The sequence below is a fragment of the Vidua macroura genome, chromosome 3, assembly GCF_024509145.1.
Source record: "Vidua macroura isolate BioBank_ID:100142 chromosome 3, ASM2450914v1, whole genome shotgun sequence".
Lineage (NCBI taxonomy): Eukaryota > Metazoa > Chordata > Aves > Passeriformes > Viduidae > Vidua > Vidua macroura.
Window position 1 is genome coordinate 103924308 of NC_071573.1, and position 25072 is coordinate 103949379.

At 38.6% G+C, this 25072-nt stretch overlaps 1 protein-coding gene across 1 annotated transcript; it reads left to right on the top strand.

The window, feature by feature from the left end:
• The first annotated feature begins 48 nt into the window (after positions 1-48).
• GEN1 (GEN1 Holliday junction 5' flap endonuclease) lies at positions 49-22042 on the top strand. Its single transcript, XM_053972641.1, has 14 exons — positions 49-364; positions 3212-3409; positions 4777-4963; positions 6305-6481; positions 9076-9186; positions 11511-11584; positions 12107-12198; positions 13003-13153; positions 13273-13309; positions 13411-13491; positions 14246-14376; positions 17229-17290; positions 17826-17969; positions 18197-22042. Exons 2-14 carry the CDS (start codon positions 3249-3251, stop codon positions 19600-19602), a joined length of 2814 nt encoding a protein of 937 aa, XP_053828616.1. The 5' UTR covers positions 49-364; positions 3212-3248; the 3' UTR covers positions 19603-22042.
• The last annotated feature ends 3030 nt before the right edge of the window (positions 22043-25072 follow it).

Sequence of the window (25072 nt, forward strand, 5' to 3'; positions counted from 1 at the left end):
GGGCGCGCCATTGTCGGGTGGGGGGGGGGCGGAGCGCTCGCCGCTCTGGAGCCGGTCAGAGCGGGCCCGGCGGGGCTCTCACGGGGCCGGGCGTTCCCGTTGGTCCCCGCGGAGGCGGGCCCGCTCCCGGGCCGAGGCTGAGCGGCCCAGGGGAGCTCGGGCACGCCTGTTCCTGTGGGCGCGGTGCGCGGGGAGCGCTGGCGCAGCGGGGCGGGAGTTTCAAACGCTGCGTGCGAGGACCCCGCGCGTCCGGGCGCTTCGCTCGCCGGCAGCGGCTCGGGGTTGTGCTCGTTCCCCGGGAAAGATCCGTAGGCGCTTGAGGAAGAATCTGCAAATGCTGGAGCGCGCCGGTGCTGTCCTTCGGGTGCGCAGGTTTATTGGCAGAGCTGTGCTTGGGTAACGCAGAGAGAGGGGGAGAGTTGTTAAAAACGTCAGGGCTTTCGTGTTTCCTCTGCCGTGTTTTTCCTCTTTTTTTTAAAGGCCTCTGGGTGAGACATAAAATATATGCGTAGATGTCTTTGCAAGTTACCTTGGTCATATGTGAAAGTATCTCTGTATGAATTTAATTTCAGCGTTAAATGGTTTCTGTGGTTATTTTTAAGTAACTGGCATTTCTAGCAGTGTAAAAAAAAAAAACCTTAGTAGAGTAGAATGTAGTCTTAAAGCACTACATAAGACATAAAAGCTTTATAGGTTTAGCACATTCTGGCCTAAGGAGACATTGAGAAGGTTTTGTAGGGGGGTAGTTATGTTTGCTGTTAACGATCTTCAGTGATTTCTAAGTATATGAAAATAAACAAAGTTCGGTCTTCTTTGGAAGTTGCTATCTCTTTAGGGTTGGAGGCTTGTGATGAACGAAGCTCTTAAATAAAATCCGAGTAGACAGATCATTCATGTTAAGAGTAGTTGAGCTATTTGTACACTGAATTAAAATTTAAATATTTTATGAAATACACTCAAAAAAACCAAAGACTGCTACCAGTCCTGCAGGCTTTCATAAGTCACCATTAGATATATATTCAATGTGATGTGAAAAACTTAAGTCCTCAAATAGCTATGCTTTAATAAAAGTAGAAAAGTCAGCCTTTTTTTTTTTTTTAGTTTTCAGTTTTTATGCTTTTTTATTATTACTTGTAATCTGACCAGATGTAGGGTGTTTGTACTGTATTTGTCTTTCCCATTAATTAAGTACTATGTGACACTCCATAACAATGTTTAGAAACTAACAGTTGTTTTTTAAGAAATTGTATTGATGCAGACTAGCAGAAACCAAATTACAAAACACCAAAAAGACATCTCCCTTCTTTGTTAGGTGCTGTCTCACTGAAGATGAATTATTGTGTTTGTCTTTTGGGAAGGTTTGGATATTTCCCCTGTGCATCAGAGAAACTGATTATCCTGGACTTCAAGAAATTGTACTATGTAGTTGTATGCTTGAATTGTATTTTTAACTAATTTTTATGTGCTTGACACAGCAATACTCTGTCTGCATACACCTAAAATGAGGTTGAGTCATTGTAGTAGTTAAAGAAATGGATTAGAGACCTAAATTCTGTTGAAAGTAAATCATAACATGAGAACTTGGTTTAAAAACAACCTGGAATTGAATAGCTGCCTTGCTTTAAAACAGAATTAGAGTATAAAAGAATGCACCCTCCAAAGGCAGGCTTGGTGTTCTGACAGACTCTGGTGTTAAATGTGAGAGACCACACAGTGGCTTAGCTCCTCACGTGTCTTAAGCAGATCTCGGAGCACTGGTAGGTCATCTAGTCTGATTTATCCAAAGGAGCATTTTAATTTATCTGAGTGTACAGTAGTGTTAAAAGCAGAAAGAAATACAAAACATTCCAGATTTTATTTGATTTTTATATTCTAATACTGGGAGAGAAGAGAACATAAATAAGCATGAGACAAACTTTGTACCATAAGGCAGTGCAGGAATAAATTGGTATTGTGAGGGTGGAAAGCAGAGTATGTGCTAGAGGCCTTGTATAAAACTGGCAAGGTGTGAAAACCAGAAGAATAATGAAAACAGAAGAAAATGAGTGTGGTAATGGCGTACCATGGAGAGTGAAGATGTATAACTAAAGTTACATAAGACAAAGAGATTACCTCCTAGTGGGTGTATGTTTTCAACTGGCATGCATAGTGCTAGTCACACATACCAAAATTGACACAGTGAAACACACACTGGTGTGTTTCTGCAGTCACAGTGTTAGAATTGCCGGGACATTGGTTTGGAAGGGAAATTCAGAGGTTACCATGTTGCACTGAGAGCTTACTAACAAGTTGGCCCAATCCTGTTTAAGAGCTCTGTGATTGCCTGAAGTAGTAAGTTTGGACTCTGTGCCCTAAGTGAGAAGTTCAGAAAAGTAACAATTTCTTGATGAATGTGGATATCCTGGCCAAGAAAGAGGTGCACCATCCTGAGCCAGATGTGCATCTCGCACAGAGCTATTCCCCAGATATCCAGGGCCAGAATAAAGTAATGCCTCCTTCTTAATACTACATTGGAGTTCTCCTCCCAGATTTCAGTGCCAATCACTGCTGATTCCCTCTGCTCAGAGAGGCTTCCATCAGCACTGGATTAAAAGTAGAACAGTATGGCAGCTGGATGTTAAGAATGTCTGCAACCTGTCAGCAGCCACAGCAGCAATACCATCTTTTTTTTCCTGAACTCCAACTTGAATTTCCCAAGCCAGAATCTCTGGATGTTGACCCCTCTTGTATCGTCTTGGAATGCAAGGAAAGTTTAAATTCTGTTGTCATTGTAAATATTCCTCAAATAGCTTTAAGCTACTTCTATTTTAGCAGAAAATTTTAATGTGAATCCTACCTCAAATCAGGAAGTAATTTCCTTAAGAATTCTGTGGTTTGTTTTTTAATAAAACTTGGATTGTGTTTATGTAAGGGATTTGGAAATGAATAATTTTTTCAATGCTTATTTTTTCTTTTCCTTAACTGAGTTTGGTTTTATTTATGTTCAGCTTATTAATAATACAACTGTTCTGTCCAAAGAAGGTATTTGGTTTATTTATAATAAACCATCTGTGAACTAGAGTCACTACGTTAGAAGACTTGGTTGCAAGTGTTCTTGCCTCAAAAAGTAGAACTTGCAGTGACAAATATATTTATCTTCTGAACCTCACAGTCATAATGCTTCACTTCATGTCATATGCTGAAACTATTTTATTTTGTTTGGTCTTCACAGTTAAAATCTGCCTTCTGATAACAAGGAAGTGAAAACAATGGGAGTGACTTACCTGTGGCAAATCCTTGAGCCTGTGAGACAACCTGTCAACATGAGTAATCTCAGAGGGAAAACACTTGCTGTTGATTTAAGTTTGTGGGTTTGTGAAGCACAGACTGTTAAAAAGATGGTTGGAGTAGTTACCAAGCCACATCTCAGGTATCCATATCGATCATTCGAGCCAAATGTCTCGGAGTTGTGTAATTTAAGAATGTTACTTATTCAATAGACTTCTAAGAGTAGCTCTGAAATTCATATGACTGGTGTTTTGATTCAGTTATCACTTATGCTACATATGTAAACAATTTGAAGTTAGTTCTAAGTAGACCCCCATGTTGAATTAATTATGTTTAAATCATTCTTCAGGCATTTGAACAAACTTGAGGAACATGTATATATTTTTAATTTAAATGACTTATCTAAGGAATGAGCATTTCTCAGTATCTATAATTTCAAAGCACTGTTCTCTGCAAACAGAGTGTAGAATACTGAGTTACTAGATGGTGTTATACACTCCTGTGACTTCTGTTGAGTTCAGCATGATATGAAATATCAGCATGATACAAAATCTCAGCATTTTCTGAGAATAATGTCTTAAAATGTTTTATGCTTACAAACCCAAATGGATAATTAACTATAAAACTGGCAGCATTACCAAAGTCATTACATCAGTCTGGTAGGATGTCCTGTGTGCAGTGGAAAGGAAGCATCAGTCCAGACCTCCAAAGCAAGACAAAGGGTTGAACAGATTTCTACCAAAAAAATGTTTTCAGACAGTTGAAAATTAATTTTTTTAATAATTTGTATTTTTTAGTAACTTATTATATGAATTGATTTTTTACATCATTTGTGAAAATAGAACTAACCTCAAAAGACCAGCTTACTGTTTATTGCTAGTAGTAACTGTACAAAATTAAATCTAGTGTAATGGTCTCTTCATGTCTATCAAAGAGATATAAGTGTTTGATCTACTCCTTTTGTTAATTTTACTATTGTAGTCCAAATATTTATTACTGCAGCCTTGTAAAACTCCACCCCTCAGTGGTGCTGGTTTGCATATGAAATAAATTGGCATGGTAATGGTATCTAAAAGTCTGTCCAATACTACAGCATTCAGTCACTTGAAATCTACCTATATTGATAGATTTGGGGTTCATATTTGATATAAAAGAAACAATGTAAATATGTGTTTGCAGGCAGATTTTGGATATTGAATATATTTTTATTAAGCCTTATAAGTTTGCTTACATCTTTACACCCAAAAAAGATCTTTTCTGTCCTTATATGGTATTTTCTTGGGAATTTTGTAAAGCTGCTACAATTTCATAGTATGACAGTTTCAGCCAAAGGCAGGAATATAGATCAGAGGTTTGTTTAGCTTGGGGGTGAGAGAATCACTAGAGGTAAAGACAATGCTAGGATTTTTCCAGTGGTAGGGTCAGGAAAATATAAGGGATATAAGGAAAGGTCTGAAGAAATCAGTCTTACAAGTAGTTCAGCTTATGAAACACTTCGCTTTATTGCAGAAACCTATTTTTTCGGTTCTCATTCTTTACATCAATGGGAATTAAACTAGTGTTTGTCATGGAGGGAGAGGCCCCCAGGCTGAAAGCAGACACCATGAGCAAGAGGAATGAGATGCGCTATGGGCCTTCAAAGAAAGCTGGAACTGTAAGAACAGGGAGATCTTTATTTAAAGCCATGTTAAAAGAGGTGAGTAACTGAGTTAAAGTATTTTTAATGTGATAGAAAGAAATCTTAAACAGATTAAATACAGGAACTTGAAATAATTGATAGCTTTTGCTACAACCCACTCCTGAAGGCCAAGTAACTGAGGTTCTTGTTAAGAGATTCCTTTGGGGCACATTAGGGTGGAATGACACTGAATGACTGGTGTGTACATCTTTTACACTTGAGCCAGTGTAAAGGAGGAAATTGGCAAGATAAAAAAAGCATTATCCCACCTCACGGGATCTGGTTATTGTTGGCCTCACCCAGCTCAAAAGACAGCTTGTTGCTAAACAAAGGCTGTTTTTTTGTTGGCATCCTCCAATGGTGGGTGTGTACCTCCTGTATCGTACTGGATCAGAGGTTTCACCAACACACACCCAAAAATTCTCCTCTTTGGCTGGGGGTGCAAACCTGGCCTCAGCAAAGCTCCTGCTGCTTTTTTAAATGGCCAGTTGTTTGAGTCATTAACCCCTAACACTTCAGTGTCTCACAGCTTTATACACAACAAATGTAAACAATGTTTTGAGGTTTGAAGTCAGGCCTTACAGCATCTGTTAAGTGTTACAGAAGAGAAACAATGTCAGAAAAATTTCCTCATATGTTCCTGTGCACATTGTGCTGTTTTGATTGACAACCATAATTGAGGATTAATTCCAAAATTTAGCTTTGCTGTTCTTTTATGGTGTTATATCTATACTTCTTCATATCCTCCCACCCCCATTAACCATTTTTGTCTATTCAAAATTTTATGAAGCAGAGTTTATGGGCACTCAGGGCTTCTCTAGACTGTACATACCAATTCATCTTTTATTCTAAAATTCTAAAATAAAATATTTTCTCTGAAATTTGTAAGTATATATTGATGTGTCTTGTACAGTGGTCCAGTCTTGGTAGGATGACAGCATTGTACTTTTCCACTTGAAATTCTTGGAGTTTGGCACCTGTTGGAAGATGTCTGTTCTGGCTCAGCATTACTGCTTGAGTAAACAGCATTACTTCTCAAAGATAAATACTCCTTTGTTACTACTCTTCTGAACACATCCTAGATATCTATTCAAAGTATAAAGATTTTTGTGAAGGAGTAGCCATTAATCATGCTGTGTTCAAGTCCTGTAATTAATACTTAGCTCTTTGTGGATATCTACTTTTCGCTGTTACAGGAAATTATTTTTTGCTGAAGTAGTGCTTTCATTGATGAGGTGTTATATAGACAGAACAACAGTAGCAGTTTTTAAATGCACTTGTGTCTGAGAAAATGCATGCTAATAAGTGAATTTAATAGCTCAGCATTCAACCTCTTCCCTTTTGTGTTTCTTCTTCTAGTGTCTTGAACTGCTGGAGTGTTTAGGTGTCCCTTGGGTTCAAGCGGCTGGAGAAGCAGAGGCAATGTGTGCTTACCTAAATGCAAAAGGCCTTGTTGATGGCTGCATTACCAATGATGGAGATGTTTTCTTGTATGGAGCTCAAACAGTTTATAGGAACTTTGCTATGAATGCTAAGGTAATGTACCTCACCCTGTGTTCCCACTCTTTCTATAGACTCTTTACAGAAATGTAAATAGAAAGAAGGGACTTGAAAAAATACTTATATGTTATTAAACTTACCTTGTAGTAGTTAGATTTGTTTGAAATAGTATGTTTAAGATGGGAACATTTTATTTGATTCACTGGTAATTCTTGTATTGGCTGTGAGAGGAAAACTACTGAGAACAGGTTAATATTGTCTGTGTTTGTAGTACCCTGTGGTGTCTCATATAAAGCTAAATAGCAATTTTTTTTTCCCATTTCCTCCTTTATTGTGGAGAAGTTGAGTGAAGTAATTGCTTCCTATAAATTTTCCCCTTAGGTCATACAAGAGTGATCAGTCTTCTGGGGCTAGTAAGTGTTCACACACTTGTGTCTTACAGGTTCATTTTATTATGAATAAACTTGCAATTAATGCTGTTCTTCCCAATTGAATATTGAATAGTGTAGGGATTGTACGTCTTTATCACAATCAATTTTTGTGATCATTCATAAAACCAAATAATTTATGGCCTTAAACTGAAGTGTTCATTTGTTAAGAATACAATTTTCCAGAAATGGTGAAAGGCTACCCCAAATTTCTGTAATTTATAATGTTCATCTGAAAGTCTTGTTGAAAAAATACATTGGAGATATGAAAAAAGCAATAGAAGAAAAGAAGTGCACTACAAATAATTAACTCTAAAAAATAATTAGGGTTAATGGAAGGTTGTTTGCTTTGGTGACACCATGTTTGAGTTCTTCCTTGACCTGGTTCTTTCATTCAGCTTCCTTGTCATTTATCACCAACAGTGAAGGCAAGCTCAATCTTTCAGGTGTACTTAGGTACATATATAGGTCAGAATAAAAAAATAATTTGTGAGTGTGCAGGAGGCACACTGTCAGGGGCAGCTGTTCTAGCAAAATGGATCACTTTGTTGGCACGTGGAGGGATTTTTTTGTCATGATTGAGAAAGAAGGCAGGCAGTGGCCTATGTTTTAATTCATGTTAATCTTGATTCCATTTTGTATTTGAGTCCCTTTACCTTTCAAATATTCCTTTAGCTTATGCCTAATAAGTTAGGTAACATTTTTATTCTTTTTCTTTTATTTTACTTAAGTAGTACATTGAAATGTTTACATGCCTTTTAAAAACTTCGCTTCCTGAAATGACTTGGCACAACCACTAGGATTTGATAATGTTAGTTTTGCCACACTTTTTTTCTACAGGTAATAAACAATAAAAACACCTAGAGTCACAGAATATACTGACTTGAAGTGACCCATCAGGGTCATTGAGTCCAGCTCCTGGCCCAGCACAGGACATCCCAAGAGTCACCATGTACCTGAGAGCCTTGTCCAGACACTTTTTGAAGTCTGTTAGGTGTATCTTGGTGCTCTAACCACTTCCCTGGGGAGCCTGTTCCAGTGCCCAACCACCCTTTGGGTGAAACACATTTTCCTGATACTCAACCCTAAACCTCCCCTGACACAGCTTCATGCTGCTTCCTCGAGTCCTGTCATTGGTCACCAGAGTGAAAAGATCAGAGATCAGTATCTGCCCCTCTCCTTTCCCTTGTGAGGACGTTGAAGAGTGCAGTGAGGTCTATCCTCAGTCTCCTCCAGGCTGAGCAGACCCAATGACTTCAGCCACTCCTCATACAGCTTCCCCTCAAGGCCCTTCACCATCTTTGTTACCTCTTTTGGATGCTCTCTAATGACTTAATGAATTTTTAATATTGTGGCACCCAAAACTGCCCCCAGCACTGGAGGTGAGGCTGCCTCAGTGCAGAGCAGAGCAGGACAATCCCCTCCCTTGCCTGGCTGGTGATGCTGGGCCTGATGCCCCCAGGACAGGGATGGCACTGCTGGCTCATGTTCAACTTGCCATCAGCCAGGACCCCCAAGTCCCTTTCTGCAGCACTGCTCTCCAGCCTCTCATTGCCCAATCTGTGCACACAGCCAGGGTTACCCCGTGCCAGGTGCAGAATCCAGCACTTCCCCTTGTGAAAAGTCATATGGTTGGTGACTCATCTCTCTAGTTGTCTCTCTGCCCTTCAGGGAGCCAACAACTCCTCCCAATTTAGTGTTGTTGGTAAACTTACTTAGTATTCCTTCCGGTCCTGAAATTGAATTAACCCTTTTGGTATCCAGTTCAGGATAATAATGAAGATGTTGAGAAGTGGGTTGAGGATAGGAGCCCTGTGGAACTCCTGTTGTGAGAGGTTGCCAGCTTGATTTAACCCTACCCGCTGTGACTCTTTGTGCCTGACCTGTGAGCCAGTTGCTCACCTGTTGTGTAACATGGTTATCCAGCTGTGTGCTGGACCTCTTGGATTATTTTAGTTTCTTTCAACAGTTGATGCCCATACTGGAAGTTCCAGAACTGTAGTTGTTCATGTGGTAGCCATGCATTACATTATAAATTTTAATGGCAATATTTTTTTTTTTTCTATTAGACCCCTCTTATGGGGTAGACCCCTTTTCTGTGGGTGTGGGTGAATAGGGGTGAGTAAGCAATCCCAATTGAACATGACTCAGGGCAGTTCCTTCCCTGTAACAGAAATAATATGTAATGAATTTCTCTTGCAGGATCCACATCTTGACAGTTACACAATGTCCTCTATTAAAGAGAAACTCGGTTGTGACAGAGAGTCTTTGATTGGGCTAGCAGTTCTTCTGGGCTGTGATTATCTTCCAAGGGTAAGCAATATAATTATTTTTATTTGGTGCTTACACTGTCTTGAAAAACAACAAAGTGTATCAAGGGAGAACGTACATGCTGGGAAAGCTTATGCAATGCATGATTACTGAGATCCAGTAGAAGATGTGTAGGAGGAAGTCACTGTAAATTCTGTTTGTAAAAGGTTAAAGATATTCAGAATGGTTCATGAACATCAGTCTTTCTTTTGTTGCATCCTGGGGTTCGGGTTTAGATTAGGGGTTTTTAATTTATGTTAGGTCAAATTCTGTAATCCCGCGCACCCCCCGTGTTTCCCCTCCCTGCGGTTGTTCGCTCCTAGCTGCGTGCTATTGGAGCTTACCCCAATCACTCAGGTGGACACTCCCCATCCTGGCCAGAGAGTTCCCTGCCAATCTCCCCGATGCCACATCCCCACTATCCCAGGGACCCAGGAACCGCCCCAGCCCCGTCTTGGTCAGTCGCGCCCGGGACATGGAGCCGTGTCCGGGAACCCGCAGCAGAAAACCCCGGCAGCACGTGGAAGCTACGCCACAGCCAGGCTCCCAAGAGCTGCGTGCGGCCGGGGAGAACAAAAGCAAACGCTGCACTTTCTAAGACTGTTTTGTGTTGTTCCAAACCTTTTCTATAATGGAGGTGAAGGCAAAAGTTTAGATGCTGATTACATTGAGCCAAGGTGTGAGAACTCGATAGTTTATGAGGATGCTTCGTTAACAAGTCACGTACAAGTGCATCCCTGGCAGAGGAGCTGTGCAAAATGAGAAAAAATGGATTTGTCTGTGCTCTTTGGAAGACTTAGTAGTGGTGGTTTTGAGCTGTAGTTATTAGTAAAGGCAGTTCTGGATACAGTTTGGATGTATTCCTGTTCCATTGTTTGTAAATATATAATTTATGAAGAATTAGAAGTGATCTATTTGGAAGTTTACATAATTAATTGAGAGGAATCTGTCATTACTACTTCTTTATTTTTTTCTTTCCTGTAAACTCTTGGGGGGTTTTTTTGAGACTTTGAACAGAAGCTGTTGTAATGGCTATTTGAAAGGGAAAAGAAGAGGGATGAAACTTGATTTCCATACAGTTCATCATGTAGTGACTTCAGGCAATGAATGCTCCCATTCAGGCTTGCAGGAGATATCTAGTTATTCTTAAATAATTATATCCCAGATAAAACTGTCCTTTAAACAATTGATACTGCTGGAAAAACAAACATTTCATTATTTTGGTCTTGGGTTTTGTTTTCTGTTTTTTTTTTTTAATTTTGCTTCTGTTATAGGAATCTGTAAATAGTTTGTTACTACTGTAAAGAGAAGGAGTAAAAAAAAAAACAGTGGATAATCAGTGGATATTGTACCAAAGTAGTTCCTGGAATGCCAAGTTCTTACATAGTGTTAAAATGTCACAATTATATGATGCCAGATAGATCCTTTGAGTTATTGCAGCTCAGCAAAGTGGATGAAGACAGAAACTTGTAAAGAAAGTTGAATTATGGGAGTGCATTGGGAATGGAGATTGGCAGTACAGATAAATGAGAATACCATGGTATAATTGCACTTATTTTGTTGAAAATACATCAAAATAATGCTTTCCTTGCAGAAGCTGAATATCTGACTTTACTTGAATGTCTGACTGTAGTCCAATGGGAACTTGGTTTGAAATGTAGATTTATTTTATATGGTTGTATGTATTCAGTTGTGCCATTACAACTGAATAAATATAGATTTATTTGTAATGCTGCTGTAGAAAGTACATTCAATGCAATCTTCTTAATCAGGTGTATTGATTCTTGGCAAAATAGAGTGAAGATGTAAAGAACTGGAAAGCAATATGTGTGTGTTTTAAATCGTAGTGTGATACAGTAGTTTGGATCAGAAGGGACCTCTGAAGTTCACTTAGTCCAACCGCCCTGCAGTGAGGGACATCTTCAATTTAACCAGGTCACTCAGAGCCTCATTCCAACCTGACCTTGAATATTTCTAGAATGGAGCATCTATCACCTCCCTGGGCAACCTGTGCCAGTGTTTTGCTACTTCATTGTAACTTCTCTATTCTGAATCAAACTTTTTAGTTTATTATTGCTTTCTGCTTCCTTCTTTGCCTTGTTTTATCTCAGGTGCTGTTTAGCATAAGAACAGCTTGTGTGTTACACTGGCACTACAGCTGTAATCTGTCACCTTCTCTTGGCCCTTAAACCTGGTCAAAAATATTTTTCTCAATTTATTCTCAACATCTGGAATAACTTTTTGTCATTATGCTATGTAATAAAGATGTTTTTGTGAGAATATGAATATTTTGTTTGTAATTAAATAATATTAATATTTTTCTATAGGGAGTTCCAGGAGTTGGGAAGGAACAAGCTTTAAAGTTAATTGAGACTCTGCAAGGTCAAAACTTATTGCAAAGGTAAAATGGAAATTTATGTAAGTGCTTTTTTATTTGAAGACTTAATAGTATGTACTTCAGCTCCAAGACAATGTTTGTAATTGTTTTAAGTTAGGGAGGATATTACCACATTCCTTACCTTGTGTTTGCTAAAGGAATTGGGTGTTTTGCTAGGCAAGTCTCTTACTTGTTTTAAACATTAGCTGGCTCCTAACTCTTGAGCTTGCAGGTATAAGTTGATATATTGGAGTGAAAGTTGTAGGGACTGATGAGACTTGCTGATTTTTAGTTGGGTTGTGGATTAGGAGTTGAGGTACCAAGTGCTTTCTGTGTTTGTTATCATAATGTGTTTGTCAATGCTAGAAACCTGACATGATGTACTGTAAAAGAACCCTGTTTCATAAGTTGGAAAACTGTTTCTTGGATAAATGCTTAACAAAGAAGTATATAAAAGATATATAGAAGTATAAAGAAATTATTTTTCAATGGTTTAAGTGTGAAAGCTAAAAATATTTCTTGATCCTTTTAATATCATCCTTTTAGGTTTGAGCAGTGGAAGGAACAATTTCAGTATGATGATAATCCACATTTGGTTGTTAAAAGGGTAATTCACTGTTCAGAGTGCCATCATCCAGGTCAGTGTGAAAAGTGCTGAGCTGTACTTTTAGCCTAATTATTTACTTTTTAGTATGGGGTGATGGGTTTTGTTTTATTGGATTATGGGTTTTTTTCTACTAGCGTTAAAAACGCTTTTCAGCTTCAATCTTCATGTTTTCAATATTGTGTATATGTACCCTCATATAAACACTTCTAAGGCTTGGGACTAATTTTCTTCAAATGTGAAACTAATTGACAGCAGATGGAATGTTATCATAATGCTGTTGTGGGATCCCAGATATTTGCCTTCTTAACATGATCAGTAAAAACAGCATGTTATACTCTATACTGCCTGGCAACTATTTCTTTAGTTGCTTGAACTGGTCCTGCATCAAGAGGACTGAATCTCATCATTGATGAAGTATGTGGCAGTGTTTTTTTAAGAAGAAATTAATCCCAACCACCCTGATTTTGGTACCATCTTTGATCAGTGAACTCATTCAAATCCATCACTTGGTGAAGGAAAAGCCTGATTCAAATATATTACTTATATGTGTTTTCCAGGTTATCACACATTACTTCTATAGTTTTTTGATAATAAGTTTCCAGCTTAAAATCTGAATTTGTTGAGGGAAAAGTCTTCAGAAAAACAGAAGCCTACATGTCTTTTTCAGTTTTTACTATAGATTCATAAATGCAACTAATGCATTCAGATCTGCTTACATCTGCCATTCACATCACATTCATACGTGTTCTAAGCTTTGTATTTGCAATATTGCCTTTATAGGTTTGGAGATTTTGGGAACCCCTTTTCTCCTCACTTTGTGTGTCTGTTGCTATAGGATCTTACAAGGAACATGAGCACAATGGATGTAAATTCTGTGAAAGCGTGAGGTGCTGCAAACCCCGTGACTCCAAACACTGCTGCCCCTGTGCATGGCATCGGTGGGAGCGAGTGAAACAAGCACACGCAGTGGAGGACAGTATCAGAAAGTAGGAATGGCCTGAAAATTTAACTGCTTTTCCCTGCATTCATATGCAGGGTGAGCATTTAGATGCTGCGTTTTTTCCCATTTGTCCTCAGTTCCTAATGCATTTGTTTTTGCCTCCAGAAAAGCCATGAGTTGTGAGGGCTTTCCATTTTCTGAGGTAACAAACAAGCCTACTTAATATCAATTGTTTTAATCAGTTAGTTTAAATTTCAGCTTTTTGTCCTCTCTTAAACTGCTTCTTTTATGTTTTATCTCAAGGTTATCCAAGAGTTTCTTGTAAACAAGAATAAATTGATCAACATAAAGGAATGTCAAAGGCCAAATTTATTGTCCTTTCAGGTATGTAACAAAATTTTGAATATTCAGCTTTGTAAGCTTTTATTTATTACTAAGGAAGGCATTTGTGATAATTATGATCTTTGTTGGTAATTTTGTTTGAAATAAGAATTAAAGAATCTTGCTACAACATCTTAATATACCTCACTGTTTTGAAAGCCTAAAATTGAAGACTTTGGAAAAAATCAGTTGCTATAAATAGGTAGATAGAAAAGTGGAAGGAAGAGAAAGCTCACTTGCCATTGTTTTGTTTTTCATTGTCCAATATTGCTAGATGGGGGTGAGAGTGTTAATAGCATTGTTTTCTAGGAAGGCTTTTTATGTGTTTTTTATTGGCAAAATCAGATCTCTTACAATGTTTCATTTTTTGGGTTTGATGACAGTGTAAGAATTACAGATAGTAGAGTAGATCACAGTTAAAACAATGGCTTTAAAGTGGCTTTAATGAAAATCCATGTTCATTGTCTCACATGTGAAATCTGTAACTTTCACAGCTCCTGGTAGAGCTGATGTGAATCTGACAAGGTGTTTAACAACTGCCTTATCCCTGCTGCTGCCACCACACAACTGTTCCCTTGGCTTGTCACTGATGGCTGATGGCTGTTCACTCCCTTGGCAGTGAGGTGGTGTTGGGCATTACACTAATGTATAAATGCACTCTAGATATTTTAAGTATTTAGCCCAGTGTCCCAACTACATAACTATCTAACAGAAGAAAAAATGTTTTAAAGTTTGGGATTTTTTTTTATACAAACAGCTGTTTGCTTCAGAGAAGATGGAATGGACCAAACATTACGCTTGTAAGAAGCTGTTAGCACTTTTGACACGTTATGATATGATCCAGAGAAAATCTGGATACATTGACTCAAAACAACTGCAGGCAATACGGTAATGTAGCTTGATTCCTTGAACTTAATATGTTTACTTCTGCTGGCAGATAAAAACCACAAGGCTTTTCAGAAAAAAAGGAAATATGTTTTTCTTCTATCTTTGTTTCAAGCTTTGTACTTGTTTTGAATAGAGGTAAAAATTCAGATCAGTGCACCAATTCTACTACTGCTGCACAAAGTAATACATAGAGCAGTTTCATTATAAATGGCAGTGCTTGTGTTCTCCTATGGTTGCTTTTTGTTCCTTTTCCTTGGACCTGCCTTGGTCCTCTGCTCAGGTTCTTAGCAGACATTTAGTTGAATTCTGTGTCTCAAAGTAAGAGTTCAGGCTTAGAAATTGGCATCTGCAAATTCAGTCATAGTCTCTGATTGCTTATCAGACCTACCAGCTGTCATTGTATTATGTGTCAACTACTTTTCATTCAGGACTGCTACATTTAGGAATGTAAAACTGTCCAAGTATACTGTTATTAAAAATGGACATGCAAGGAAGAAAAAGCAAGATAAGCATGTAATTACTTTCTCCCAGAATAATTTCCCACCATCCAGATTTCTGTTACTTAGGAATTTACTGAGTCAGAATTTTCTTATTTTATGAACCTTCAATGTAATTTTTTTTAATGATCTAATCTTTTCTTAAACTTAAGTCAGCTTCTAGAATCTACAGTGTCTGTTGGCAAATCTGAACTTCACTTTGTGAAGGGAATTGTGACTTATGATAACTTTATCTGATGGTTTTGTTTCCCAAATGAAACCCAAATTCTCCCTGCCTCCCTAATTGTTTTATTGGAAGAAGGTAATTTTTCCATGCTAGTCAAGGTTTTTAGACATTAATTTTGGGGCACAGGAGGACAGTCAATAGCACTGTGATAGTATCACTTCTGGGTCGATGTGTCATATCTTGAATTAGTACTTCTAGAGATGCTGATCTATTCAGTGTTATCTTTCAAAAGATTGGGGAGACTGGTTGGAGAATGCTTTTTAAATAGATTGGCAAGATAAATTACCAGCATTTACCTTAATGAATGAATTCATTAACATTCTCTGTTTATAGCACTTTCTGATGTTTCAGGAGTTTAAAAGAGACATGGTGCATGTTCTGGAAGATTTCTTTTGTTAACAAGTGTTTAAAAATGCAGTAATGGTTCAGCAGGATCAGCATGATCCTACTCTTCATGCATAGGAAGCTACTAACTGGGGTGTAGATAGTCTTTTTAGAAAAATCTCAGTGACTGACTGTCCCTGCTCAGTTCAAGTTGTGTCCTCATGGTCTCATGCAAAAGATATAAATGACCCTATCTGGTCATTCAGAAAATTACTGTGCAGGGCAACAGCCTTCTCTGGCATTAGTATCTTAAAATCATAGAATCATTTAGTTTGGAGAAGTCCAACCATTAACCTGACACTGACAAGTCCACCACTAAACCGTGTCCCTCAGTTCTACATCTACACATCTTTTAAATTAAATATCTCCAGAGATGGTGGCTCAACCACTTCTCTGGGCAGTTTGTTCCAATGCTTGACAACCCTTTCCATGAAGAAATTATTTCTAATATCCAGTCTAGTCCTCCCCTGGTACAGCCTGAGGCCCTTTCCCTTTCCATCACTTGTTACTTGGGAGAAGAGACTGAGCCCCACCTGGCTGTAACCTCCTTCCAGGCTGTTTGCAGAGGGCCATGAGGTCCTCCCTGAACTAAACAACCACAGCTTCCTCAACTGCTCCTTTCACACTTGTGCTCCAGCTCCTTCATCAGCTCCACTGCCCTTGTGTGGATGTGCTCCAGCACATCCAGTACCACCCCTTGTGGTGAGGGGCCCAGAAATAGACACAGGATTTGAGGTGTGGCCTAACCAGTGCTGAGTGCAGGTGGAAAATCACTGCCCTGGTCCTGCTGGCCACTCTATTGCTGATCCAGGTCAGGATGCCACTGGCCTTCATGGCCACCTGGGCACACTGTGGCTCATGTTCAGCTGCTGTTGACCACACCTCCACATCCTTTTGATCTTGGCCACTTCCCAGCTACTCCTTCCCAGCCTGTAACACTGCAGAGGCTGCTGTGACCCAAGGGCAGGACTTGGCCTTGTTAAACCTCATACAATTGGCCTCAGCATCAGTCCAGCCTGTCCAGACCCCTCTGCAGAGCCTTCCTGCCCTCCAGCAGGTCAACACTCCTGCCCAACTTGGTGTTGTCTGTGAACTGACTGAGAGTGCACTTGATCCCCTCCTCCAGGTCACTGATAAAGACATTAAACAGGACTGGCCCCAGTAGTGAGCCCTGGGGAGCCCCATCAGTGACTGACCTCCAGCTGGATTTAACTCCACTCACCACGCCCTCTGGGCTTGACCATCCAAACCATTTTTAACCCAGTGCACCTATCCCAGCCATGAGCAGCCAGTTTCCCCAGGAGAAAGCTGTGGAAAATGGCATCAAAGGTTTTACTGAAGTCTAAGGCAGACAATATCCACAGCTTTTCCCTCATCCGCTTGAGTGGGTCACCCTGTCAAAGAAGGAGATCAGGTTGGTCAAGCAGGACCTGCCTTTTGGGCAGGTCAGCTGAAGATACCAAACTGATGTTTGTAGGAGATTGCATTATATTTGTCTCTTACAGAAGAGCTTTTTTTTATTTTGTGTGAATGCTCTTCTGAGTGTCAAATAAAAATGTTTTGGTGGTCAAATATATACTCCAAATTTTACTGTAGACAGAGTAGTGTATTTTTTAAAAGATGTAGTAATTTCAATTTTATGAGAAGTTTTTTTTTTCCTCTGAATAATTTCAAATTAGAATATAGAAATATTTTTAAATTTAAGTCTAAATTTAAGTCATTTAATGGACGTCCTCTTCTTACAGGATTGTTAAGACACGTGTTAAAAATGGAATTCCTTGTTTTGAAATTGAATGGCAAAAACCAGGTGGGTCTGGTTTCTATGTACATTATGGAACAAAGCAGTCATAGAAAAAGATAAAATCAAGCTTTAAAGAGGGCAAGAGTTTGGCAACACTCTGAGGCCATGGAATGTGGGCAAGCTTGGAAACTGTTCTGTGGAAGTAACAGGAAATGTGCATCAAATTTTACATACCTTGAAAGAAAAAGCAACACTTTAAAGAAAACAAATTTACCCAGAAAGCAAGGGACTCAGTCTTCAGCTACTTTTTCTGGTACTTGTAAATAAGACCTGAACTGTATATTTCATACCTTATTTCACTAGGTACCTGAAGCTGTCACTGTTTACTAGCTAGAAAATTTTGTGTTGCCAGACTCCTCCCTGTAGTGTGTCCATTTGTGCCAGGAGACTGGCAGGAAGAAAAAGACTTTACTTGTAGATAAATCTCAAATATCATACTATTGAATTTTTTTATACCTTCTTTGTATTCAAGTCTTTGCTGTTTGGTTTTCCATTCCATACTTCGACATTCATATCAAAAGTACATTCATTATTTTTTCAGAACATTATGTTGATCCAGAAGATGAGCCTGTGGAGTTGTTTGTAGTCACAGTAGAAGAAGAGTCTTTGTTTCAGGCTGCTTATCCTGATGTTGTTGCCCTCTATCAAGTGCAAAAGTCAGACATTCTTCAGAAGAAACAGAAAAGTAAGTCCAGAAGCTTCTTTCTTATGAATTTATGTGTCTTGCTGGAATGCAAAATAGCAAAAAACATTTCTTCCGCTTTTGAACAATATAATGCCAAAGCAAGATGAGGTCATGATACCTCACAGGGACTGTGCTTTAATCTTACTATTCTGTACTTTTGCACTAAGAAATATGAACTGTGATTTATATGTCATTCAAAGTGCACTCTTTATTATTTTTCTTTTCAGAAAAGAAAGACAGATTAGAAGAAAAGGAATTACCAAATTCTTATGATGAAATTACCAGTCTTCTGTCTCAAATTAATTTAAAGTCTACACACAGAATTCTTCCTGTGCAACGCTCCGTGTCAGATACAAAAGCTCCCCCAGAAGGTCAGACACAGCAGAGAAGTACTGGATCAAAAGATGTAGCATTACCTTCAGCTACCTGCGTAACAGCAGTTCATGTGTCAGCATCAGCAGCTGCTCTTGCTGATTCATCTGTGTCCTCAGAATGCACTAAGTATTCAGGGATATCATCCTCTTCCTTTGTACCAGCTGGTCTGCAACTGAGCAATACTGATGGGAAAGGAGCCTCCTACAGCACTTCACCAGCCCATGGAGGTGATGACTGTGATCCAGCAGCTGACTTAACCACATGCATAAAATACTCACAACCACTAAATCATGAAACAGTAAGAAATAGCTCAGAGTATTCTGATGTTAAACAGTCTGATATGCATTTTGATAGTGAAGATGATTTGTTCTCAAATAATGCTGTGGGGCAACTTCAGGAGTGGTGTTTAAGTGAGCGAATACTTAAGAAGGCTCCCATTCCATCACAGCCTTTGTCTGAAGATGCAGTGCAACTGGAATCTTTGAATTGTTTTAAACAAACAAAAGAAACATTGAATCCTAGTAGAAATCATGTCTCTTCCTCATGTCAGTTAAATAACCTTGTGCAGAAAAATAAAAATGTTCTATCAGAAAACTCTGCGAGTGAATCCAATGTGCATATCTATCAAGATGTGTACAAAAGAGCTGACATCCTGGCTGAAATGGTGCAAAAACACCCTTATAGAAGTGGTTCAGCATCTCTAGCTTTCAGTGGGCAAACAACAGAGACACTTCATCCTGGGTGTGAAATGCTTCCAGTGTCTCAGAAGCCAGCAGATGCAACTGGCTGTCACATTAAAGAAGCTTGTATTGAAACTACTTGGAAGGCTTCTTTTAAAAAGAGTGTCTGTCAGAACAGATGCTCTTCTAGTGAAGACAGTGATGATGGGCACATGGATAAAATCCTGGTTTATGAGCAGCAGAAAAGGCAACTGAACCCTGGCCAATTTAAAAAATGTTTTACAAAGAAAAAGAGTAGCACTATTTCTAGCAAAAGGACAAACAGTGACTCAGCCCTTACAATTAAAGGGAAGAAGAAAATGACCAATTTAAAGAAAGCTGTTAACAGTTTCTCAGTGCAAGTAGCTCCAAAATCATCCTCTGTAGAAGCTAGTTGTTCCCAAAGTGCAGAGCAACCAATTGAAAGATTGGGTTCTAATCCCACACAGCAAGAGAAAAGTGCAGTTCTGACTTATGCGTGGGCAGACAGTCCCCTTCCCCTGTCTGAAAGACTGAAACGAAGAATCAAAATCAATTAGGTTCTCCATAAAATAGATTATGATAGCAATTAATTATCAGTTAACTTCCATTCATAAAGAGTTCTTTCTCAAAGTTTCTGCAGTATGCTCTATCAATCTTACGTGGACTCAGTTTTAATGAATAGGAAGTTCTGGCACTGGAGCTGAAGTTTGAAACTAAAATGATAACAAAAGTACCAAACAGTTGATTGTAGGCAAGTACCAGTCATTCTGCATGTGTTTACATTCTGAACTTGATACATAAGCATCAGGATAAAATGTGCAAGGATGAGGGAGATTTATTTAAGAAAAAGGGCTTTTTTCCCAATCAATTGTGTAGATTTTGTGTGCAGCTATTAGTCTTGCTTACAAAAACACTTACTAGAACAGCACCTAGACAAAGTGATGCAGCATTTTTAAACTGAAATTCTCCATTCTATTCCACTAATTTAATTTTCCAAGTTTTGAAATGGGGTTTGAAATCCTGTGTTTCTGGTTGTGTTGACAATCTCTGAAAGACCAGATAGAGACACACAGCAGATGCACCTTGCAGGGTAGCTAAATTTATATCTGCCATGACCCATAATAAGCTGTTCTTTGGGGTTGTGCCTCTTCCAAAGAGTGGAATAAGCCATGTAAGGATACTCTGGTGTTGTAGCTGTCATATCTAATATTTAAGGAAATTTGATGACTGATTTAATTAAATTTAATTAGGGCATTTTCCTTAAAGACAGTTGAAATCCCATCTAAAATTCACTTCATCATAGAATGAAAGTTAAATTACAGAAAATCTAATTATCATATTGTGGGTTCTTTGAATAATATCATGTTTGAGGTTTTTTAAAAAGGGAAACTTGAGTACAATTACAATTTGTTTTGAAGCGCTCTTCCTACCTCTTTATTGCAGAAGCAATCTCTGTTCATACACCAAAAAAAGTTGTCCTCAACAGTTGCCTGTTGAAAGAATGCCTCCTTGGCTGTATTAGGTGTTTGTTACTTTTTCTGTGCACCAGCCAGAAGGAAGACAATTCTTGCCAAGACATATTGTTAACAAGAGAAATTTAGAGTATCTGTGCCTTAGTGAAAATGTCAGTTCTTCATCATGGTCAAGGACCAGTTTGGAAGCTGAATTCCAGATGTGTTTAAGGAAGATGTAGGTAGCCTATAGCTAATGCAGTCTGTAATTAAACAAAATGGTAATTTTGTTTACTCTGTGGGAAGATGGAAGCATTTTATTTATAATTCATTTTTCAATTAAGAGATGTATTCTGAAATGAAAAAAAATCAAAAATATTGGAAACTTATTTTCAGTTTTGAAGATGGTCTTTGTCTTCTGGAGCCTCTTAAGCACCCAGCTAATGTGAGAAGGTATCTGGAAGAATAATGTTGTGAAGGAGAATAAGAGTCACCTGGGAATTTTAAAGGGAGAGATTCATAGCATGACAGAATGGTTTGGGTTGGAGGGGACCTTAAAAACATCTAGTTCCAACCCCCGTGTGCTATGGGCAGGGAACCATTCCTTATGCAGTGGTCAGTAATGGAGAGATCTGAGTGGGCTTTCTTTTGTGGAAAAATGTTGGTTTTGGTTATGTATGATTTTTTTTTTTCCTTGATGATGGTTTTGATTACTGAAAGTTGAAATCAAGTGTTTAAATTTTCATTAATAAAAATGGCAACATCATGTGAACACACTTACTTTTGTTCCCTCCCAGAGTATGGGAATGTGCTCTTTAGTTGGGTGGATCATTCAATTTCACCTACAATGTGTGGATTTCTGTGATTTAGAGCTTTCTTTAGAATTGGGGGCCAGAGTGGGTTTGGAGGGAATTTCTTTGTTTTCCAAATCTGTTTGAGATGGCTCTTTTAATGGATGAGTAGGTGAAAATACTGTCAGAATTTTGTGAATGATGAAAAGTCAGAAATGAGATATATTAAGAACTGCAGAGGTAAAAATACTATGTTGCTGATTTTTCCTGCTAATTAATTTGGTTTCACAAGTACAGTTCAAGCATGAAAAGCAGAAAATTCTAATTCTCCGTTTTTTTCATACATAATGCATCTAAATTTTATGCCAATTTTCTGCCACTACCTTAGAAGCAGCAATAGATGTGGAAAAAAAAAAAAAAACTGTAAAATGCTCCCTCTATTTAAGCCGTAGCTGCTTATTGCAGTAAATAAAAACATTTATCATTGAGGGTGACTGCTTGAATTAAACTTGTGATTCATTACAGAAGGGTAATTACAGTTTTTAAATTGTTTTGGTTTCTCGTCTTTATGTAATTTACTCAATCTAAAGATTAGGGATATTTTTTCTTTGGAGCTTTTTACTGTGCTGACTGCTTTGCAACCTCTCACACTTGTGAGAATGATGTTTAAGTAAATTGAGGGGGTCTAACATAACTTTCTTCTGCAGAGAATGTTTCTCTAGGGTTATGTTAAACTGCCTGTAAGAATAAATCAGTTGATGCATCAGCCTCATGAGCCTGAATAGATTTTCATTTATCATCTGTCCTGATATGTCTGAATAGGCTCTACCAGGGTGCTTCATACAATGTAATAAAAATGTAGCTGCTATGGAGGTGGGGCAAGTAAGGGGCTCATGGTTCTTAAAGTCATTTTCTGTAAGGTTTTCTGTCCCAGCCCGAGTACTTTACCTGATCTGTCACTCTTACTGGCATCCCTCTATCTTGAATGATGCTCACAGAGATATAGAGCAGAGTCATAGGTTCTGTCTTAGCAAGGTAAATATTATTTCCACTTATAAACAGTATTAAACATTAAATGCAGCTCATTTGTTCAGCATAGCTTGACAAAGGGAAACATGTACTTCACATTCCTTAGGATTGTAACTCACTTTTTCAGGTCCACAGTCAACAAGAAAGAAAAATAAATGCTGTTCACATGGAATGTATACATAGAGTGCTAGAAAAAATATAATTTAAAAGATCACCTTTCAATGTCTCTGTATCCCATTGTCATCTTTCCATTGGTAGAGATTACTGAAATACTTGTCCACATGTGAACCTGCCTAACAAACACAAAAATTTGATTAACGTAATAAATCTATTGTTAGTTAACCAAGAAATTTCCTAATTTGAGAAGAGATTTATTTAACTTTGAGACCTGCACAGCCTTTGCTCTGTGCTCTTGTGTCAAGGGAGATGCTTGGGAATGGAGTGGTGAAAGAGACTAATGGCAGCTGTTACTTGAGACAAGATAGTCTTTTCATGTCTAAAAAGGTGTCAGGCCCTGCCATATTATAAGGGCAGATAAAAGGAAACTGCAGTTAGAATATTACTGGGAGTTGTTGTAAACCCAAGTGCTACTGACGAAACCGTAAACTCGGCGCTAGATTTAGCGCTTTTTCCTTCAGGAAACAAAACACTTTAACTGTTTCAAGAAAACAAAATTACAATGGGTGACAGAACCACTCTGCACAGTTCTCCTGCTCATGTATCCTGCATTGTAGCTACCATCAGTACTGAATTTAATCTAATCACACAGGAAACTTAAAAAGTTCTTTAAGCCCAAGCCTTGTCTCCACCCCTGCCCCGATTTCCCTTGACCAGGTTGTAGAGGTTTTGCTGCTTCAGAGACTTAACACAACTGGAGAAAGGGACATACCTTTGAAAATCTTGTTCATTAAAAACAGCTAGTCCTACTAAAATTCCTGATGGATATTTAATTTTCATTAGCTGCCTGAATAAAAATCAATTAAGGAAAAGAAGTTAATCAGGAATATTTTAAATGCCAACATAGAGTAGAAGTAGATCTACATTAGTATTTGTTATTTTAGTATTTTAAAATGCAATTTGCTCTGCTAGAGCACCTCTGCAGCCAAGCTTGAAGCCCAGCTAGTTGTCTCACCAAATATTTTTCACAAATGTTGGCTCCGTGGTAATTTTTGGGGATTCTTTGTCACATGGTAGAAGGAACTGTGAGTGTAATCTGTTTTGGATAATTTCAGGAGCAAACTAGATGAGCCCTTGCATGCTGTCTTAGTCTTCCATCCCAAGAACCCAGTGTTGCCCTGGCAGTGACAACATAACAGATAGATGAGATAGGCCCTACCCTAGAAATGGTCCAAGTTTTAACTGCCTCAAAACCATTAAATTTGTGGCCCCCTTTGAGGTTGAATTCAGACTGTCTTTCAGTCCAACATGAATGCCACATCCCAGAGCAGATTTAGCCTTTAAGCCTCTCTGTCTCTCAGCCCACTGCAGTGTGTTGTAAACATTTTCTTTGAACCTTTTGCACTGGAGAGTTAAATTTGCTGCTTGATCTACAGCAGGGTGGGAAAGAGCCCTGAACTCGGTCTGAATCCCCAAAACCTGGAGTTTCATGGAACAAAGGGCTTCAAGAGTGACAGCCACATGCATATCTAATGTACAGGGTCTTCATAGGATTTATATCTCCAGACTAATGTGTTGCTAGTTTTTCTAATTATTGAATAGCTTCTTTACAAAATCAGACCTGCCAGTTGAAATGTGGAATAGAGTCTGATTTCTGCTAATTAGGGCCATGCCTTCCTGATGGAAAGAAATCAGCAGTGGTTCTGCTGACAGTCTGCTGAGCAGCCAGGCTCACATGTTCTGCCCTAAGCTGTGATGTGGTCTGTCTGTCAGTCACATCAAAGAATACCAGGGTACAGGAGGGGTACATGAGGATGTAAAGGCTTTGCCTTGAGGAGTTATCAAAAAACTGAGAAAGGTGATGCTGATATTACAGAGAAGTTTACAAGATACAACAGAAGAGCAGGAAATAGTACAGTGGGGTGGCATAGGGCATATATGAATCCTGAATACCCAAGCACTTGTGTTGCCAGATTTGGTATAGCCTCCTGGGAAAGCCAAAGGCATGCAGATCAGCAACTCTGCCTTTGTACAAACCCAGCCAAACTGTTGTCCTCCCTGTGTATGGCTCCTACAATGATTTTTAGTGAGTCATGCACAGCTTAACATCTACTCCTGCTTTTCTATTACCTTTTAACCTGAAAAATACAAGCTTTTACAGCATGGTTTCAGATAGTGATTTGTGTTCACTGTGTTTATTATTTATCGTGAGATGTGTAGGATTTGTAGGTGTTCTTCCTGTCAGTCAGGTCCAAGGGAAGGCAATGAGTTTGTGCTCATGCATCTCCAAGCAGAAACACACCATTGTTCTGGCGTATACTGAAATGCCATCATCAAAGAGGATGTCACTTTGTTTCCCTTTCTAAAAATCCCTTTCTTTTCTTGAAGATTTCTTAGAATTTGCAGGAAGGATATTTGGGAAAAGTTGTAGCCTCATGATTTTTGTTTGTGATTTCTAAAGAAATACTGTTTTCAGTTGATGGCATTTTGTTGTTTTTCCCCACTATTACAGTCAGTTGCTGACTGCTATGGTTTTTAGTATGGTAATGGTAAAAACTCATAGAATATGTTATTCTGCTGTTCTAAGATTTTTTTTTTAGCAATACCAGAAGAAAACACTAAAATAATCATATTGATAA

Bases quoted from the DNA above. Each gene is read 5' to 3' on its own strand.
- GEN1 (XM_053972641.1), top strand. From the start codon at position 3,249: ATGGGAGTGACTTACCTGTGGCAAATCCTTGAGCCTGTGAGACAACCT. The intron at 12,199-13,002 runs GTCAGTGTGAAA...CTGTTGCTATAG, and splicing joins TTCAGAGTGCCATCATCCAG to GATCTTACAAGGAACATGAG. The intron at 13,154-13,272 runs GTAGGAATGGCC...TTTTGCCTCCAG, and splicing joins GTGGAGGACAGTATCAGAAA to AAAAGCCATGAGTTGTGAGG.